Source organism: Montipora capricornis, chromosome 2 (assembly GCF_036669925.1).
Source record: "Montipora capricornis isolate CH-2021 chromosome 2, ASM3666992v2, whole genome shotgun sequence".
Classification (NCBI taxonomy): domain Eukaryota; kingdom Metazoa; phylum Cnidaria; class Anthozoa; order Scleractinia; family Acroporidae; genus Montipora; species Montipora capricornis.
Window position 1 is genome coordinate 19674397 of NC_090884.1, and position 21844 is coordinate 19696240.

At 36.1% G+C, this 21844-nt stretch overlaps 1 protein-coding gene across 5 annotated transcripts in view; it reads left to right on the forward strand.

Annotated features, from left to right (window-relative positions):
* LOC138039028 (5'-nucleotidase domain-containing protein 2-like) overlaps positions 1 to 21844 on the forward strand; it is a 41874-nt gene that overhangs the window by 5867 nt on the left and 14163 nt on the right. For 2 of the 5 annotated variants that reach the window (XM_068885183.1, XM_068885182.1), the window contains 8 exons: positions 4979 to 5035; positions 5134 to 5154; positions 13987 to 14061; positions 14610 to 14665; positions 15189 to 15282; positions 16749 to 16826; positions 18824 to 18880; positions 20938 to 20998. In XM_068885183.1, the coding sequence (XP_068741284.1) occupies positions 5003 to 5035; positions 5134 to 5154; positions 13987 to 14061; positions 14610 to 14665; positions 15189 to 15282; positions 16749 to 16826; positions 18824 to 18880; positions 20938 to 20998 (475 nt within the window). In that variant the 5' untranslated portion in view covers positions 4979 to 5002. Of the gene's footprint in view, positions 1 to 4978; positions 5155 to 13986; positions 14062 to 14609; positions 14666 to 15188; positions 15283 to 16748; positions 16827 to 18823; positions 18881 to 20937; positions 20999 to 21844 lie in introns of all 5 variants that reach the window. The other 3 variants (XM_068885178.1, XM_068885180.1, XM_068885181.1) reach the window with 2 other exon arrangements.

Sequence of the window (21844 nt, forward strand, 5' to 3'; positions counted from 1 at the left end):
GTTTGTAATTTAGAAATTGCAAAGCTGGTCATCTTGTAATTTATAAATTGCCTTCTTTCTTCTTCTTTCCTTTCATGAGATACTGTGGGTAAATTCCATTGTTGCATATTATTGCGATCTATAAATTGCAAAGGTCTTTGAATGTGTTGCCGAACTTACAGAACAACTCTTAAAATCATTAAAAAAAAAAGAATGTGGAAAAATATAGGGTTAACAATATTAATATTTTTTCATTGGCAAACCATAAATAATACCATACTTAAAAATCTTAACATCAATGATTAAAAATAATATACAAAAATTTTGATGTACGAAAGGTAAAGTTACCATGAAAGAATTGTGAAAAATGTGAACTACATGTACCGGGTACTTACATGTAGCTAGTAGCCTGCTTAATCTCAGCTGACAAACTGATCCCTGTAGTGGAAACTCTTTTAAAGGTCTCAGTGTTACAGTGTAGGTCTTGGAACTGTGGCTGAACTTTGAACTCTGGCCAGACCAACACCAATGACTAAGGAGAAAGAGCTGCCTTTGTAATGATAATTATCTGTAAATTAATGTTAACACTTTCAAGTCTGCTTGGATAAGGAGTATAAACTGTAGGCCTCCTTTCATAAGCCCTCTTCATAATTAAGCCCGTGGGTCAAATATCCCATGCACTATTTGGAAAGAGGTGGGGGTAATGATGTTGTAGCTTGGCCTGGATTTTCCAGCAGAATATGACTGGCTTGGCAGTGGTGTCTAAGAAAGGCTTAGGGTTTAAACACTAGCTGTAAGTCAAAAGGGACTTACAGAGTGCTGGAGTATGTACATGTACATACAATGTAGATGTATTGTATATTGGGTGTTCACACTGTTGTGGTTGTAATATTGACACCCTCCTTACCGCATAAAACTTCTATTTTCGTTGTTTTAGTTTTGGGAAGGAATTTTGGCTCTGAATGAAAAGTCCTTGAGTGATTGTACCTTGCAATAAGCAACAGTTAGAGAAAATTTTTTTGGTTTGAGGGAGTTTGGGGTTGTCTCAAAGACAGTCGCAAGAAAAGGTGTTCTGATATCGTGTTTAGCAAGATTGAGGAAACAAACTAAGTGACTAGGTGAGTTAGTCAAATAGAAGGGAGTCTACTTCATACGGAGGCGGTGTAATTTTGTAAAGCAAATGATTGTAATATTATCACCCTCCTTAGCATATATAACTCCTGTTTTTGTTGTTTTAGTTTTGGGAAGGGATTTTGGCTCTGACCAAAAAGTCTTTGAGCGATTTTTCTTTCCGGTAATTAAGCAACAATAGGAGAGTCAGAAAATATTAATTTTGTGAGAGTTTGGGATTGTCTGAAATGAGATGCCAGTGTTTCATAAGAATCTTTTTAAGATTCGGTGAAGCCGGGTTGTATGTAGTAACCAGTGGTAAAATACTGTTTGATGACGTCCTGTGTATGGTTTGTAGAGCCCCTTTTCCTGCTGAGAAATTGACTTCAGCCGTCATGGTTGTGATGAGTTCATGTGGATAGGCACAGTCGAGTAAACAGGATTGAAAATCTTGTTTAAGTGACTTGAAGGTTTCTTTGACTGAGTTTGTTATCCAAAGGTGCAATGTCTCTCCTTCAATAAACCACTTCTTGACACTGTGGGGGTGGCAAGAGGAGATCAAATTGCATATACATGTACTGTATTGGAAAGTTTCTATGGGCTTATAATGTGTTTTGATGTCAAGTAAACGTGAACCTTTGAGAACTTTGGTGTCAAGGAAAACAATGCGTTCAGATGACATTTCACAAGTAAACTTGATTGTTGGGTGCAAGTTATTCATTCACCATCTCTGCAGTCCATATTTAATCAATGTATTGAAGACTGTAGTTGGCCTAGTAAATGGAAAATGGGTGAATGGACACCTGTGTTCAAGAAGGGGGAGAGACAATTAATCCGAAATTACCGTGCGATTACAGTCCTCCCACTAATTGGCAAGATATTTGAACATCTACTATGTAAACAGATAACGGCAAGCTATGACCATATCATGTACTCTAAAATTACAGCTTATAGAAAAAAACACAGCTGTGAGACTGCATTAATTGGCCTGGTGGAAGACTGGAGACTAGCCTTGGATAACAAAGAGAAAGCACTTTTGTTATCGATGGACATGTCTAAGGCTTTTGACTCAGTTCTTCCCTCATTAACTGTGGCCAAACTTGGCGCTTACGGTTTTAATGACAAATCATTACAACTAATGCGTTCATATTTTAAAGATCGGCTCAACAGAGTGAAAGTTGGCAAAGCTACTAGTGACTGGAATGTGATGAAATGTGGATGCCCTCAAGGACCTTCCTTTGGTGCAATACTGTGGAACTTGTACCAAAATGTATCACGTAAATGACTTTGCAAATTTAAATATGTTTGCTGATGATCATCAGATGTATATAGTTGGCAGCCATACGTCCATTATCTGTACTGATATGGAAAAGGAAGGAAACGCTGCCCTTAGATGGTATAAAGACAACTATTTATTGTCCAACCCAGAAAAACTTAACGCTATAGCGATTAAACAACGTAATGATCATGCCATATCTCACCTATTGTCATCTCATATGGCATTTCTGTAAGGCGTCGGATACAAGAAAGGTTGAAAGAATTCAAGAGCAGGCATTAAGGATAGTTTATAATTCACATTCAGATCAAACGTATATGAACTTATTAGCTTGTGCTAAACTACCAAGCCTTCTTAATAGGAGATTGCAAGACATAGTTATACTCATGTACAAGGTTAAATATAGGCTAGTTCCTGATTTCATTTGTGATATTTTTAGTACTAAGTCTTGTAAATATAATCTTAGAAACCAAAATTTTGATATTCCTAGATTTAATTCTGTATTGTATGGTAAACATTCTCTTAGATACCTTGGACCCTTTTATGGAATAAGCTAGATAAAGACGTCTATTAGTAAGTTTAAGTTTCATATTAGATGTAAGGATCTTACTGAACTGATAAATGGCAACAATTACCCCGCGTGCGTAATTTGTACTTCTTAAGATGTGCCCGTGTTGTTAGAATTCTTTTGATTATTTTAGCATATTGTAAATGTATATAAAAATTTATAGCTTATTTCTTATTTATTAGTTATCATAATATTTATTATTTATGTTATCTTTATTATTTATGTTATCTTTACATCGACACATGAATAAAGTTCATCATCATCATCATCACCGGTCAACTCCCATTATCAGTTCGGACATTGTCCGTTGACCGGCTGTTATTTAGAGCCCTGGAACCATAAAAATAACTGTGAAAGCTACTGCCATTTTAGTCCCCACTGCTATGCCGTGAGTCTGCAGATAATGTTTGCTATTGAATTGAAAAGAATTACATGTAATTTTTCTTTAAGGATCAGCATCATAAGTTCCCTTAGAACAAGTGTGGAGATTAAGGAGGGTATGGCTGATAATGTTCTTCGTAGTGATGGCAAATGATTTGGGTCACTTCTTCTTGAGGGATCTTTGTGTAGAGTGAGCAGACATCAAGTGTAGCAAGGATTGCGTTGTTTGGAATAAATTTTGTGTATTTGATGAATTTTATAATGTGTGTGGTGTAGGACTCCTGTTTCTTAGTGATCAGTTGTACATGTAAAAGCGAGTCAACAAAACTGGATATGAGAACTTTCTGTTGGGCCATTGCTACTGGATACAATAGGTCTCTGCTGACTAGTACAGCTTTGTGTATTTTGGTCAGCGTGTAGAATTCCGGGATATTCTAGATGGATTTTGGCCAAGGTTGATTTAACCACTTGTAAGTCATTTTGTCAATGTGTCTGTTCTTAAACGATATACAGTGTATTTGACTTTAGTCATGGTAGAGGATACATGTACCATACAGTGTAGGTTGTGTGAGAGGGATGTAAAATTTCTCATTGGAAAAGGCTTCGTCCAGAGTCTTGAATTCTTGAAAAGGTCTGGAAATTTGCAAACCAGTTTGCCAGACTTGGAAAAAGTCTGGAAAATGAAGATAAAGTCTGGAAAAATAAAGTGCTACAGTGTAAGTGAATGAAATGCTTAGTGATTTTTTTCAGGTACACTGTAGTCAAATCTTATTTAAAAGTTCGTCTTTCTTGAAAATATTCAATCGCAGACAGAGAAGTCTCAGATCTCTCTTACGCCAGCACTGATCCTGTCCAGTTGGCCTTCAGTTCCAGCCCAAGCCGCAGTGCAGATCAGACCAGGAATTTGCTACAAGCAGACTCAGCAAAATTGAAAAAAAGAAACAAATATTTTATTTCATAATTCAAAGGAAATAACACTTACAAAGAGTCTACAAAATGGCTTCTAATCAATAGATTATGAAACCCTTTTTCCTGACTTTTCAAAGTTTTGTTTTTACTTGCCTTTGATTATTACAAATTCAAAGTAAGCAAAAGATAGAGGAAATAACTAAGCAAATTAAAAATCAACAAGACTTCATGTATGTTTCAGTTCTTTTATTGCTTGGACGATAATTCAATATTGTTTGCCCTCTGCCATCCTAAGGACATTTATCAATGAACAATGTCCTAAAAAGCTCTGAGAAAGAAACGTAGAATCGGTTATCATGCACTGTATGCCTAACCCCAATCTCAATGCTAACCATTTAAAATCAGTGCCTAGACTTACATGTAACAACCATTGGGGTTTTATAAAATACTCATGAAAATCTAAGCTGCACTAAGTTCATCCCCTTTCTTCTAGGACCGATGTACTAACCAATGTATTACACATACTTACTAATAATTCATTTGGTGGGTTTTTGTTGATGTTTCCTACTATCAATTTCAACCTAGTTTAAAATAAAATGACCTAGGTTGAAAAAAAAATGACCTAGTTTGGTTGCAATTAACCTAAGGAATAAAATGACCTACAACACATAATTATACTGATTCAATGAAGCAAAAGGTTGTAAAGAGGTGTGAATTAATGTGTGTCAATTGCATTTTTCTTCTTTTCTGTCCAGGGTCAAAAAGCCATACCTTGGTAGATGAACGAGCAATCTTTGCCAACAATGAGCTTGGTATGCGTCACATTGATGTGTATGGCTTTGATTACGATTACACCTTGGCATCTTATTCTAATGCACTGCATTTTTTAATTTATGAATTGGCTGTTAAGGAGCTGATTGCTACTTATGGGGTAAGTAATAATAATTATTAATGGTCTAACAACGCTTAATTTACGTGAACATAATAAATTTAGCATTTCCAGAAATCCTACAAAGTACTGGGTTATGATCATTACGAATTATGAGAAACCTTAAATCACAAATTTAAAATAATGTAAGTTTAAAGGAGGTAATCTCAAACAATTTGATGCTATGCTTGTGTGGTTATGTTGTAGTTCAATTTTTTCCCCTGGTTTATTGTTTTAAAACTAGTTCAATTTTTTTGAACCACTCCAATTTTTTAACCAGTCCTTTTTTTTTTAACTAGTTAACATGTACATGTAATTTCTTTTATAACACCATCCATTTCAACGTACATGTAGTTGGACATCTTTCTGTAATTACATGTAACGGTAAGTAGAATTCTTTTATATGGAGTATAAAATAAACTAGAGAGATCATTTTAAGGTTATTATGGTGGATTGTTGTCTCTGGTGCTATCAAAGGCCAACAAAATTTAATTGTTAGTGATTAGGGTCAAACCCTCAGCATATTGGTTTGGATTAAGCACTTATTTTGATTGGTTTACTTAGCTTTCATGTAAGGTGACAGGGACACTGCCCGCATTTTAGGAAGTAGGGTTCAGCTTTCCGTTTAGTGATTAAGGTTATGCACTGTCTTATTTGAAACAGTTAGCATTCGACCCAGGAGGTGTATGACAACTGCAGACCACATACTGAAGACTGCATGTCTGCAAAATAATTGCCTTGATAAACAATACAATGTATTTTCTAAGCACCCATTTTAAAATGTTTACAGTGTAACTTTCATTAGGTAACAGTGAGTTACATGTAGGATTAGTCTGCAGTCTACAGTCTGCAAGTGTCAGACACTGCATTCCATGTAAGGGATTGGCACGCATTGTATTGATTGGAGTATCACTTATTTGAAGTGTTTAGTCTAAAACAACCATTGTCTTGGTCATTAATTTTGGGTTAAGAATATTGGTTCATTGTTATTGGAAGTAAAGCATTCTTTCACGTGTAGGATAAAGGGGTTAGATTGTAGAGAAGCTGTTGTGCTGTGTTGGTGTGAAAGTGAAATAAGGAAAAGGGTTTTATATCAAGTGAGTTGATATGGTAAATTGACCACTGTAAAGACATTATTTTGAAATCTGATGTTTTGAACGTTAGATGTTCCTCAGGGCTAAACCCTAATCTGTCTTTCATAATTTATAGTAGGAATACTTTTTGTAATGGAAAAACAGTGATATTCTTTAATGATTCATTTGCCAATAATTATAACTTGTTTAATTTACAAGATTCAATCATACAATCCATTGTAAATTGTTTCTCAGATTTTCAATTAACAAGAGCAGTGTATAACTACTGGAAAGTAACTACATATTACAATAACATGAAAAATGGTATTATTTTGTACTGTTACGATATCAATAAAATTAAATTTCTCTTGAAAGGAAATTACTTGTTTTGCAAAATGGCTTGTTTGTAAGCCTCCAAATTTCTCCCACTGACAAAGATTGATCACCTCCCAGCCTTAGGCATGTGAAAAGTCGATAATTTTGCTACTTAGATATCGCTACATGACTTTTCCAAAATGGTTCTTTGTTGGATGGACTTATACCTTAAAGATCGTCCTCAATTCCTTCTCTCGATAACATTTTTTATCGACCAAGATATTCGTCTTGTGGTGCTCCACAATGGTCGGTCCTTGGACTGCTGTTATTTTCATTGTACATGTACATTGCACCTCTGGAGGATGTCATCCTCACACTGGCTTCAACACAACGGTGTATGCTGATGCTGTTGCTCTAGAAAATCTCAGTTTGTGTCTAGATGACATCATGAGTTGGAACTTAATATATGCAATATGCTTAAATGTAATCCATCAAAGACTGAGAAAATCCACTTCTCGTCGCGTTTTTCACCTGCTGAACCGATTTCTTTGATTAAAGTTGGTGATAACTACGTTCTGCCTACCAGGGTTGTCACAGACCTTGCTTCAGGTGTTACTCTTGATTCACATCTCACCTTTGTTCCCCATGTTAACAACATCTGTTGCACTTCACTTTATTGGCAGAATCAGAAAAAATAACATCTTTTGCAAGCGGATGCTGAAAGCATTGGCCATGCTTTCATTTTATCGAAATTGAATTATTGACAGTAATAGTTTAAACTATTGCCCTATGGAATTCCCTCACGCAAAATTGAGAAACTTCAGAGATACGCGATTGCGGCGAGACTAACTGTGTGCATGAGGAAGACTGATCACATTACTCCTGTTTTACAAAGGCTGTACTGGCTTCCTGTTAAAGGCAATACATCTAATTTTAAAGTTACATTTGTACTGTTGATTACCAATAAATCTCTTAATGGCCTTGGCCCAGTATCTTACTAATGAGCTGTTACATCATTACACTCCCTGTCGCTCTCTTTGTTCTAGTGATTCCAATCTCCTAGTTATTCCCAAGACTTCTACTGTTACATTATGGAGATATATCTTTTGCAGCAATTGCTCCAAAGGCATGGAATCAGCTACTGCCTGTTATAATTACACTGAGCAACTCTGTTGATAGTTTAAATGGGCTTTGAAAATGTATCGTGAGAGCTCTTTATTTTAGTTGTAAAAAGCATTGAGACATTAATTTTTATGTACACTATAGAATGTGTTTTTAAGAACTTTTAAAATTGTGTGGTGACCCCTATTTTGTATTATGGGTAATTCCACGGTAATTGAGACATACACTTGGAAAAATTAGCAGTCACTTAAAGGACAGTATAACTGTATATCTAGACTCATTATAAGATAGATTGTTATGAAATTGTACTTTTTGGTTGTCAGCGGAATGATTTCATGGCATAAATTATCATTAATTAATCAATTCAGCCTGTTTGGCTAGTGTCACAGAGGGGACATGCACAAATGACCATGGGAAATCTATCTTGAGAGGAAATCTAGTAAAAACTGTCAGGACATTTACTTATTTACTTAGACTGTTTAAGTTAATGATTTCTCCCTGATTTTGTCTGAAGAAAGAGATCAAAGCCTATGTCCAAAATTGAATTGTCCCCTCTGTGACAAAAATAGGGATAAAAATTATTATCTCTTCAAAGCAATTGGTAATTAATTGTACAAAATTCTGTTAACAGTTGAAGTATGGGCTGACAAACTTACAAGGTGTGGAGGAGTTCTTCTATTTCTCTTTTCTTAGGATAGGTGTGAAAACTTTCAATGTCACGGAGGGGATCTTTTTGTCACAGAGGGGACTTTGTGTCACAGAGGGGACTGTTCTGTCACAGAGGGGACATTTTTTGTGAACAAAAAATTGTCACGGAGGGGATCTTTTTGTCACAGAGGGGACTTTTTTGACACGGAAGGGACTTTACTGTCCAGAACGGACATATATTTCTTGGAGGAAGAATTATTCTTTTAAAAGAGAAATTACTGCTATTGAAGATAAACTGTTTTAATCATCCATAATCTCCTCACATAAAGAACAATAATACTTAACTTAGCCAAAATGTGCAGTTAATCTGTGGAAATATTGGATTTATTAAGTTCTCATGAATTATTCGTAATAAAGAGCAGTTGTTGAGCAGTTCAAAATGAGTTCAAGCAAAGAGAGGACAAAGAAATACTGTACAGGGAAAGACTGAGGGAAAATGAAGAAAAGTATGAGGTGGTTAAAAAGAAGGACAGAGAAAGAAAGAAAAAGGATTATTTGAACAAGAAAGCCAATCAGCCTGAAGTTTTGAGAGCCAAGGAAAGAGAGAAGAAAAGAAGGCGAAGGAAAAAAAATAGCAGACTTGATCAAGAAAACAGGCAAAACTTGTAGTCAAGTAAGCCCTCAGATGTTTGGAAAAGCACTCAGTAGAGCAAAGAAGCACCTGCTAAAATGCCCTGAAAGAAAAGTGCAAGTGTTAGCAACGATTGTTCAAGATCTTTCCCCGAGAAAACGGAAGGCAGTCGTGGATTTGTGTGACAACAACTTTAAGCGAAGAAAAGAGTACAGCAAGGACAGAAAGAAAAGATGTGATGCTCTCACTGATGATGAGATACAACAGGTGCAGAATTTCTATTTAAGAGAGGAGAATGCTTCCAGGGAAGAAAGATTGTGTCTGTCAAACTAGTTGATGGTAAAAGGGAACACAGGCAAAAGAGGTTGCTGTTGTTTAAAATTGGAGAAGTGCATGAGCTTTTCAAGGAAGAAAGCAATGTTCAGATTGGCAAATCCAAGTTTGCAGAACTCCGGCCACCCCATGGCAGGTCATACCATCATCTGCATTTGACCATGAAGTATGCATTTGTAAGTATCATGGAGTTCAGGTAGGGAGCTATTATGCAGTTTACTATGTAACCACCTTCTATTTTGGAAGAGTGATTTCTGTAGCAGACAGCATTGTTGAAGTTAAATTCTTGCACAGCAAAGGCTCCACCACCTATGACTGGCCAAGAACTGATGATGTGGACAGGGTACACTGTAGTTGCATTTTTTATGGTCCTGTCTTACTTGTGGGCGATCACCCTTTTACTATTTCAACTCAGCGTGAGGTTGAGAAAGTGCACCTTTTCATTAGAAAGCAGCACAAACTTTAAGCAGTGCATGCTAATAAAGAAACTTGGACGAGTGGTAACATGAAACTGTCTGAAAAATATGCTGGAAGTAATCTTGTACAAAATTTTATCACATTAGCCATTGCTAGTAAAACTACACCATTCATACAAGTCATGTTTGTAAACAACATGGAAGATCTGCATAGGTCCATAAGTTTATAATTATTCTACTAGCATTGTAAAATGTACACGGACATTTGCTTTCATAGAACAGTGTACATCATATACAATTGACTGCATTGCAAGTTATGTTCAGAAGTTGTTCTTGCCTTTTTTTTATGTACGGCACTTTCATTCAATGAACAACTTACATTCAAAATCATCTTACATGATTGTACTGGTAGTTACATCTGTACATGCATAAATGAGGTCAATACTTTCAGGAAAAAAAATTATCACCTCAATTCTGTGTTCAGTCATTGTTGAGAGAGAGACACTTAAATTATTGATGTATCTGAGCTGTTTGTATTTTCAGATTATACAAGACTTTATAAGACTTCATGGAAGTTGTAGATTGGAAAGTGTCTTGTTTTTGTTAGGACAAGGTCTTAATGAGCCTTTTACAGTACAGTGTTGTCTTTTTCAATTGCCTAGCTTGTCAGAACCTAATATTTCCAAATAAAATAAAACAAAAATAATCAGAAAGTGACCCTGTTTGAGAAGGAATGCATTATTAAAAGAGTGTGCAACATTTTTACAGATACATGTATATATAATACACCTCAAGAAGGTTTTGGTTATAACACTAGACAAGTCTAGTATCATTATTTCACTTAAACACTTTGCTACAGAGAAGATTGCAGGGTGGCTACTAATGACCGCTATCTATTAGACAAGAGGTACCCTCCGTGACAGTCCCCTCTGTGACAATAACCGTGATCATTCATTATTATCTGTGCTGTATCAGAGAGCAAGAATGTCTTTTCCATCAATGCAGTTTAATTGTTGATTAACATAAAAATCAAATGTGCACTTAAGTGTTGTTGCTGCAGGTTTACATTCACAGGATTTTTAGCCTAGTTTTTAAATTTCAATTTTCGTTGGTTTTCTGGTCCCATCCGTGACAGATTGAATAAAGGACTAAATCTTGCCAGATGTGACAGAAATAATTTTGAAAGGATTTGATAAAGAAGAGTCATCAGTTATTTAATCATTACAAGTCCACAGTGAACTAAACTAAATTTGGCAAAAGGAGCTATTTATGGTATTGTTTTCTGAGATGTCCCCTCCGTGGCATGCAAAATATTGTGGAATTACCCTTATATAAAGTAAAAGGTTGAGGCCCATTGAAGTCGGGATTAATTTTTGGGGCCGTGAAAAATTGATAAAGGGCGCTTTTTAGAAACTACAGAGGAGAGCTGTCAGGCTCAAACTGTCTCTGTCTTCATGTTTTTGTGATTAAAAACACGTTTATCGAATCATCCTTTGACATTCCTGTTGTTTTGCTGCAAGTAAACGTTTGTACTTGTTGGAAACTGGAAATTAAGATTGTGATTGTGTTTTGTAAAGCTACTATTATTATTGTTGATTTTGTTTCCATATATAATGAATGTGATCGGAGAAACCGACGTTGCGGATAGATATGTTGACATAATTATTTCCTATTAGCTCTAAGACATGTCAACTTGTTTTCCCATGATGGACGTGACCTTGCCTTTAATAACCCTAATTTATCAGGCCATCAGTGCCTAGCAACGGCCAATTGTACATGTATGTATATTGCTGAGGATCTAGTATAAGATTAAAGAATAAGAGTTTCTTTTTTAGTTGTTAGTCTAAGAGTAGCTCTTTACATGCCTGTTGTATTGGAGTGAATATGAGAGAAGAAAAAAGAAGTTAAACTTAGTCGATTCTACTGATTGAGATTAGTTCGCTACAGCTATACCCCTTGTATTTAAACAGGGCAGAGTTTACGAAATACTGATAAAAATGTGAAAAAACTTACTTTTCTTTGTTTGAGCATTTAGCCAACAAGTTCTAAGTGTCCACTTTTTCCAAAACAAACCCTCTCCGAAAAATGCATGGTTACCCCTAGCCTGCAAATATGTCTGCGTTTGCAGGCTAGGTTACCCCCTATTTTCATTTCACATTGATTCCAATGACCAAAAACTGAGATCAGCTTTTCTGTGTAGTCATAGCCCGGGGAAAAATTTCTTCTCATTAGATGACACTGTCCTTTAGTTTATAACTTTCTGGCTGATTTCTGCATACTGTAATTTCTTGAAGCCACTTTTTCTTACTTGTGTTCTCTGTGATAAATTCGACTGTGTGTACTTGGGACAAAATTTGAAACAGTTCCCATTTTGGAATTACTTTATTGTTGTTTCCTGTGAAGAGTTTGCCATAGCTGTAAGCCCATTTCTTTGGAGTTATTGTATGGGATGTTCCCATTTTGTTAATACTGTAATTGTTTTGGCTCAGATCGCTCCTCGTTTCCTGAAAGGCAGAGTTGCTTCTCTATTATTTTTTTTCTTTCAAGAAAATAGTTATTAATGTTTGGCCTTGTTGTAAAATTCATCTTCTGAATGACAATTTATTTGTGAGTCTTTTCAATTCCTCTATTTTTCTATAGAAATTGATTTCATTTACGCTATTGCATTGACGTGACTCCGCCATTTTATCACTGCTAGACTTATAATTAGCACATGGGGCTTTGGTGTCCAAATGTGAATAAATCAAAGTTTGGACCGAGAGTGGCCTGGGATGAATAATAAAATAGGGACTTCAAGTTCAGGCGAGTAAAAAGAAAAGTCTTGAGAAGTGCGAAATGTCAGTGAGAAGTGTTGTAGAGGGAGTGGGTATAAGGGGTATTCAAGGAGGGCTACCTAACAGGTAAGGAGGGATAGATCTGCAAGGCTGCTGCCTAAGAAAATTTTAAAGGGACCTTCAGAGCTAAATGCTGAGAACTTAGGAGCCCAACATATGAAGTGAAAGGTGTTGCTGTGAAAAATTAAGGCGCCCAGAGCTATTCTTTGGGAGCCCCAGGCTACCGGGCTCCTGTTAGGCAACAGCCTTGGATCTGTGAAGGAAGGGTGGAATAGGATAGAGGCAATGGGGAAGATCAGGGAGGGGTAGGAGAAGTAGGAGAAGTTTTTTTTGAAACCCTCTAAAAGGGAAAATCGCTTTTTTAGACAGTTGATAAAAATAAACCAGTTAAAAAAATTTGAAGTGGTTCAAAAAGTTTGGACTGGTTTAAAAAAAAAAACCAACTAATAATTAAACCAGGGGAAAAAACAAGCTTGTTGCCAGGGTCTCTCTTGAAACCAAAAAGAGACCCTCAGGGAATGAGGTTGGAGAAAATTGAACACTTTACATCCTTGGAAAGTACAGTAGTAGACATTTACTTAAGGAGATTTCAAAGGATTTTCCACAAGTACAAGGAAAAGATTACAACTCTATCTTGTCAGTAGGGCAACATTTTGATATTTTGTCTAATACAATTATCAGACAATTTTTATACAGTGTCTGCTAGGTTTAAATTGTTGCCATCGTAACAGAATTGCATTACTTAAGTACAGTGCCTACTATTGTTATTGTGCATGTACGTTCTGTGCATCTCCAGATACTCGAGTTTCCTATCGGTAGTGCTTTCTAATGCAGGGATAATTTATTTTTGTGCGGCTTAAAACCATGTGGAGAAAGCCAAACTTAGCAAGTGCTCTTTGTATCCAAAAAGGAAATTGGGGGTAACCACGCATTTTTCAGAGCTAATTAAGCTTTGATACATGTAACTACAGAAAGACAATAGTTGCTAAGGAAGCTTTTTAGTAAAGAGCCTAGGTACAGCTGTACAAAAAGGTTGCATGGATAGTCTATAACCCAAACTTCCAAAATAATATACATTCATTTCATTTAACTTCACCGGACTTAGAAACTGGAGATAAGCGCCAGCCTGATGGGCCTTTCTAGGCTCGTAACAGAGACTTTACCTTCACCGGACTCACAAATTGACCTGCTACAGCTTTAGTTATAGCTGTTGCACTGGTATCGCAGAGGTCATGCGTTCAACTCCCATTGGAACCACCAACCTCGTTGCCAGGGTCTCTCTTGTAACGCGTTGGGTGATGTACATGTATGTAGTTTTAATTCAGCCAATGAGCAACATACATGTACATGTAACTATGTGGTGTGCATGCTAATAATGTTACAATTTGTTTGATTTTCTTCATGTTTTTTTGGAATGTTTGACCATTCCTTTTTTATCAAATCATATTTATTGTCTCATTTAGTATCCCAGAGGAATTGGGGATATGAAATATGATCCTGACTTTGCTATAAGAGGACTGCATTTTGATACATGCAAGGTACCATGCCATGGTTTGATGTTAGACAAAGTAAAATCTTTAAGTCGCACTCTCAGGATTGAACAAGTTTACCAGTACTTAATTTCCGTCAACCACAGAAAACCTGCATAACTCTCCATCTGTCAGATTTTGGACGTACAGTACAGTACATATGTGTATGCAATAAATTATGGTCAGCTTCATTTGTTACAGTATGGTGTTACAGGGGTGAATTAAGCCAACAGTTCAAATCAACTTTTTTTTCTGAAAGAAGGACTTCTGAAGAGTTAACAACAACCACTAGACGTAACTTATTAATATTTTGAAACTGAAAGAATAAAAAAAAAAAAATGCTGCACGGCATAAATACTTTTAAAATGCTATTTCTGCTTACAAAGATTTTTGACTCTTAGCCAGTAGTGTTCATCAGGTGCTAAAGGGCATTTTAAGCTAAAATATAATGATGCATGATGCATGTAATATAATTATTATATTATCATGTCAAACTACACTGTATCTTCAGGCTTTGATTTCTACTTTGTATCTGTTTGGCTGGCTTGCTTTTATAGGGTCTCTTGCTCAAAGTTGATGCTTTCCACAACATCATGTTGGGTTCAGTCTATAGGTCAGTCAAGTACATTAACTATTGCCTGAATGTAGTCTCAATTGAGCAAACTAAACCAAAAGCAAGATGAAAAAATTCCCATGATCATTGTCGCCATCTTCATCATAACCACCACCACGTCATTTATCATTGGGCTTTCATGTAACAGCTTAGCATTTTTCGCCTGCCTATACTGCAGTAGCATAGGCACTGTTTTTCTTCTCTTTTTTATTGTTTGTGACTGTATTGACATCTGAAGATACATTTACCTCCTCCTCCTTAATTGTGCACGATAAAGGTAATGCAAAGGTGTAGGGAAACTCACTGGTGTATCAATCCTAGAGCTTCTCAAGTGCTAACAGTGTGTTCTTTGTCCACAAAGCTTGCGATTAAGTGCATTTGAGTTATCCACTGATGAAAATTTTACTTAAGCAAATATGCAAAATATGTTGCCGGACTTACATTAGAAGTACATGTACACTGTCGGTAATGATTGTTACTCAAACAAAATTGTGACAATTTATTTTTAAATGTTCATTTGCAGGGGATTACAACCTGTTCCAAATGAAGAAGTGTTCAGTATTTATGAAGGAACACATTTGGCAATAACAAAGATAAACCCAAGCAATTTTATCAATGTGAGTGTGAACTAAAGAGCTTCACCTGCTGATTTATTTAAATTATAATACACTTTCAGGCAATGAAATAATCAAGGAATTTGCAGGAATCTCATAAAATCTGAACCTAAAGGGATTTCAATAAAAGATGGTTACCATTAGTCTACTGATGCCTTCCTATAGGGGACTCCCAAGGGGGTGAAATCACCCTTTCACCTCACCCCTTGGGGGCAAAAGAACACAACGTGATTTCCATTCTGCCCATTTACTTAGAGCACTGCTCAGCTGGATAAGCTAATGAGATTCAATAGTTCTTTTAATGCGGTGATATATTAAATTATGATAATGATGATGATTATTATTTGGGTACAGAATGCTAATAACTTGTACGCTTCATGAAAGTTTGCATCTTCCTAATTATTATTCAAAAAGGGAAAAAGGAAGCCAAATTTATTTCACATCAAAATTAAAAAAACACAGATACAGTAAATTGAACAACATTTATTGCAGCAGGCATAAAACTGGGAACTGGGCTAAAAATTAATGGTTAAAGAAGTATTGTTACGGTAATGATTACAACAACTAGCCCACGGAATAAGGATGTTCTAAACAGAGAGGGTTATAAATAGGTTCTACTGGAAGAAGCAAAAAGCATGTAAATTTTATAATATTTTTATATTTTTCAATTATTTATATACCACATTTTAATTCATCTTTTAGGTGCCAATATGTGTATTCAATAACCATTATTATTATTATTATTATTATTATTATAATTATTATTATTATGGTAAACTTTATTGGTAAAATCATTCAAGGTATATATCAACATCATTGCGGGCACAGCCCAGGCAATGTGGACTAGAATATAAAGATATATATGTGCATGTTGCATATGTTAGTATAAATCTAAGATAATAAAAAGTATCGTTAAATGCACTATTGAATAAGGTAAATATTCTAAAAATAAATAAATAACAATATTAATAAAATAAAAAATAAAATAAAAAAACATTATACCCATATTTAAAAATCTCAGCATGATAAAGCTAAAATCTGCTCTTTCAACTATTATGTTGCTATATTTGTGCATTTGCATAATTACATGCACAAAAATCTCTTAACAATCTCAGAGTTCTGAGAAATAACCCAGTTCTGGGACCGTTCAGTTGTCAACCTTGCAACTTTCGGCCCAAATAACATATTCAGTTCTTTGTCTAGGTCTTTGTAGTATGCACCAAGATAGTCAAATACTATGGTGATAAGCTTCACTTTGTAGCCTGGATACAAGTTTTTTATTCCCAATCTAAGGTCTAAGTACTTGTATTATTATTATTATTATTATTATTATTATTATTATTATTATTATTATTATTATTATTATTATTATTATTATTATTATTATTATTATTATTGTTACCTTGACCATTTTCATTGAATTGACTGTTGATGCTATTCAAGCAAGACTGTGTTGCTTTTTTGTCAAGGGTCCAAGAAGAACAATGCAGCATATGATTGATTTGTTCTCATACCCAGAGATGGTTCTTCTATCCAATGTTATTGAGGTAAGTTCCTTTTTATATATCTTTTCCTTTATCCAATTTTTTCCTTATTTGTTGTGGCAGCCATAAAGGCTTTACAAAAGATACATTTGCAATGGCAGCTGATGTACATGTACATGTACATGTACAGTTATAGTACAAGACCTTGCCTCTTGGATGTTTCCTCCAAAGACTATCACAATGTGGAGATGACAGCCAAAAAAATAAGCATTAGAAATAAACATGCATAAACTTGCACACAAACTTCATTTTAGCAGTCTGGCTAGCTGAATACATGTATACCGGCTTGCTAGTTGCCATATTTATATCAGAAAGGGTTTTCCCAGGGTCTCTCATTTTTACACGTGAGACTCTCAACAAACTCTGGTCAACTTTTGCTCTCGTTTGGCCCACTCTCGATCACTCTCAAGCATTTCAACTCTTGTCAACTCTCATCAACTCTAGCTCTTGTTTGGCGAGGGCTTAACGGACACCCTTGGAACATCGTTTTGTGTCTGTACAAGTCATGTCATAGCGAGATTTTGGAATAGCAGGTTGTGAGAATAAAAGTGCTGTTAACATGCGCTATGCAATAAATATAATTTTATACATGAGAAAGACTTGTGGCAGTGGCCAATAGTAAATTACAGCTTGCTTCAGTGCTCATCTTCCCATTAAAGGGTGCTTTCATGATGAAAGGTCTCTGAAGTTAATCCCTGTTTGGGTTAATCCCTGTTGGGCAGCACTATGCATGTAGAAGAATGCAATTTCTAATCTTGGATATCCTGTGCATAGGGTGCCATCTTGAGTTGCATCATACATGCATGCGCATCTGGGTTTTGAGATGTCGTATGCTCAAATGACGAACGCATGATTGTGTGAAGTCATTTTACACCAACCCGCTGCAGATTTTTGGCAAGGGACTTCTTTAAGTATTAATTTATCAGATAATTTCAGTTTCCTCCATGGCCGGTGACCACATGCCTACACAAAACCTTGAAACCTTCGATCCCTGGAAGTGATTGAGTGCCACCAACTTTTTCGCCAGGCTTTGCCATTGACCTTTGTTATTGACATTTATTTTATTGTGCACCAAAGTGTCATTCACATCGTAATGCCCTTTTTTCAATCGAAATGCTCATCATTTATGGGATCCTGATCATTCATAACCTTAGAAAACATAAATCTAGGAGTAATCATTGATTATGAAGTGTCTATGAATCGTATATGTCAATGTTTTTCCAATACAAATACCAACCCTGCCCAACAGGGATTAACTTCAGAGACCTTTCATCATGAAAGCATCCTTTAATGGGAAGATGAGCTCTGAAGCAAGCTGTAATTTACTATTGGCCACTGCCACAAGTCTTTCTCATGTATAAAATTATATTTATTTACTGTACAGTACTTAATTCACAAAGAAATTTGTGCTTTAACTTGATGTGAAAAGAAGTTGAAGTGAATACGGAAATGGTATGGTCAACAAGGCCGACTCGATGTCAGTGTTACTCGATTCCCTTTTATTTTCTTCAATCTTTCTGGGTTTGGTTTTTTATTAGTGACCATGTGTCCTCTCAAGGGGCTATTTACGTTGTATTGTTTCCTTAGAAATGATGCATAGTTATTTTGACGACAACTTACCTTCTTAAATGGAACACTTTCTAGCTACTCTTCACAGCCACATTTTTTAAAAACATGTACTTATGATTCAGAGTGTAGCCAAGGGCAGAGTACTAGTACTGGATAATTTCAATCATAAACATCACATGAGTCATATGTAGTACGTACTTAGCGCTTATTAAAACCATCTCATGATCAAGAAGTACATGCTTTATCCACAAACTTCGGCCCTATAACAACGTTTCTCTGCCTACCCTTCTCGTTTGCTTCCAATTGAAAGCAATTGTTGAATGCACTTCAATAATCCAAGATTATTAACTTGAATCTCAAAGAGAAATAGGTTCATGTACATGCAACCGTTGAGTGAAGTTTTGTAACCAAAATTACTTTATTTCTCTCAGTTTTTTCAGCATAAGGGCATTCCTTATGATCCTGAGTATCTGTTTAGAGACTGTCAGGTTAGTTAATCAACATCTTCTCTTTAAAATGTATCTAATAGTCGATGCTGAAGAACGAAAAAATAGTTTTTGTCAGTTACTTTCAATTACTATAGTTTGTTGACAGCTGTAGAAGGAGTTAGGTGATTTGGCAATGATCTCATTAATCCGGAGGGTCCTGTGTGCAGCTCTCCACAAGAGAGAATTTGATGTGCTAGTCAAAGCTCAGCATATTATATTTATTTAGTACAGCGTAAGAATCGAAATGACATCCATTTCTCTTGCTTGAATGAAGTTAATGTTGTGGAAGTACTGTATTGCAAAAAAGATGGATCTAGATTTTGAATTAATTGTGTTTTGTTAAAATATTATGACAATATACACAATTATTAAAGATAAATTTGACACTGGTTACCACAGGCCAGAGGCAGAGCATAGCATGCAGAGTTGCATCTTTGCCTTCTTTAATGACAATATAATACACTTAAAGTGCTACTATGACGAAATTTGCATCTTCCTTATCTAAGCCATTTTGGCACATAAACATGTAGTCTGTACAAGAAGAAGAATGCTGTTTATTTGCAAATGTCTCTTTTTGTTCTGGAGATATTCAAGTTTTTTTTATATGCAAATTAGCCAAGTGATGATGTCATAAACCCAACCAAATTTTGATCAAGTATGATGGAGAAAGATATCTCAGCCAATTTGTATCAGAATTACTTGGTTCTTTGCAGTAATATTCTAGTAGATGTGTTCCACAATATGAGCATACCATTTTTGTTACCATGGCAACATACTGGGTTCCAGACCTCCCTGATATTAAAGGCTTTGCAGGCCACCTTTGGCGTTCTGTTTTTATTTTGCAAATGGTGCCTCATCTGCATGATCCTGCCAGCATATAAAGATGTTAGGTCGAGTTTGTGGCCTTGGTAAATGTATTTCTAGCCTGAGATCACCAAAATATTGAAATCAGGTTGGAGGGGACTAGAAATGAGTGAGTTGCCATGGCAACCAATTTCTTAACAGTCGTAGGTGTGTTGCCTTCAGAACTATTAGCTCACCAAGTTTCAATGGTCTCTGTTGCAAATTGACTGAGATAGCTCTGTTTATATTCTTGATGTTCTATTGGGTTGGGTGAATGACGTCATCACCCTTCTCATTTGCATATTTCACACATTTTTCAGACTTAAATATCTCCGGAACCAATGCAGATATTTCCAAATGGTAAACAGCGTTTTTAATGCTTCATGGTACTCTATGTGATAAACCAAAAAACTCAAGGGATAAAAATTTGATCATAGTAGCACTTTAAAGAGGCAGTACATTATTTTTAGCCTTCATGCAAAGACTTAATATCAGTCTGTGAAGCAATGAAGAACCACATGTTAATAATGTTATTATGTTATGCAGAACCATTTAGGTTCATGGAAGGCATTTTCGTTTAATAAGCCAAGGATCAAAACTGGCCAACTTTTTCCAATTTGGGCATTCATGGCAGTTAGAAAATCACACTGAAGAATGTTCCTTTTGGTTGTCAGCATTGTTATCCCTTATGAGTTAAGTTAATAGATTGAGTAGCAGGGCTGCAGGGAACAGCAGGGAGCATGGCTGGCGCAGTGGTGAGAGCACTCGCCTTCCACCAGTGTGGCCCAGGAGCAATTCCGGGATTCAACGCCATATGTGGGTTGAGTTTGTTGGTTCTCTTCTCTGCTCCGAGAGGTTTTTTCCCAGGTACTCCGGTTTCCCCTTTTCCTCAAAAACCAACTTTTAATTTGATTTGTTCTGATTTCAGTTGATTTGTAGTCTCCCCAATTATTAGAGCACTCGTTCTTGGCTATCAAAATGACCTTGAGACTGAAATAAAATTATTATTATTATTATTGTTATTATTATTTTGGCCTAAAAACAGAAAAATGTCGCCAACAGTACTCCTTTAAGTATCCACAATCCCTTAAAACTGCGAATTCACTATTAATTTTTTCCCATCTACATCTCTTGCTTAACTGCACACTTTAAGTCTCAGTTGTGGTGGTTAACCGGTAAGGTCAAATTGTTTATTTTTTATTTTTTGATTTAAGCAAGCTGTGCAGAGTGTACACATTTCTGGGGCTCTTTATCAGGAAGTCATGACTGACATAGGTAATTAACTTTTAAATGTACTCCTGATCATTGTAATGTAACAGTTTCAATCGAGTAACAACAATACCTGTAATCATGATGATGACAATGATGATGATGATGTTGATTATAATGATAACATCAACAATAATAACAATTATAATAATTGTAATAATTCTTGACTTTCTGTGAATGGAACAACCTGTGAGGAGGTGGTACAGTATTCAAACTTTGCAGGCGTAAAGACTTTACTTTGGCCCCAGACCTGGGGCTTGGAGACTAAAGCATCTTCGAGATAATTAGGGTGGTCCCAGTGACTGCAGGGACCTGCATTCCTCCCAACACATCTGTAACCCCAAGATCTTTAAAAACTCCTCCAACCAACCAGACCCCACACCCCAACAACCAACCACCAACAGGGCAATCTTCGTCGACACCTGATGCATCTTCATGGTTTCCTTTTCCCTCAACCCCATCCAATCTTGCCTCTTCCCATACTCCCTCTGCTCCAAACCACTTCAACTACTCTCCATATGCTCAACTAACTCCACGCACTCTACACTTTGGATCTACAATGCTGGACACCTTTAAGCACAAAAATCTCTTAAATTTAAGGCTAACCTTGTATTTTATAATAATTTCCCTCACCTCTTATTGGCCTCTCAAGTGCCCCCTCCCCCATGCACTGTTCAAACAAACTGCAGCATTTCTGAATGTTTCCTGAATTCCAATCAACATTGTAAGGGAGGAGGGAGGGAATAGGTTCCCATGAAACTGGTCATGCGATTGTACATCCTTCTCAATAATATTGGGGTCTTGTTTGCAAAGGCTGCTGCTGAGCAGCAAGAAGATACCCCTCCGTGCTCT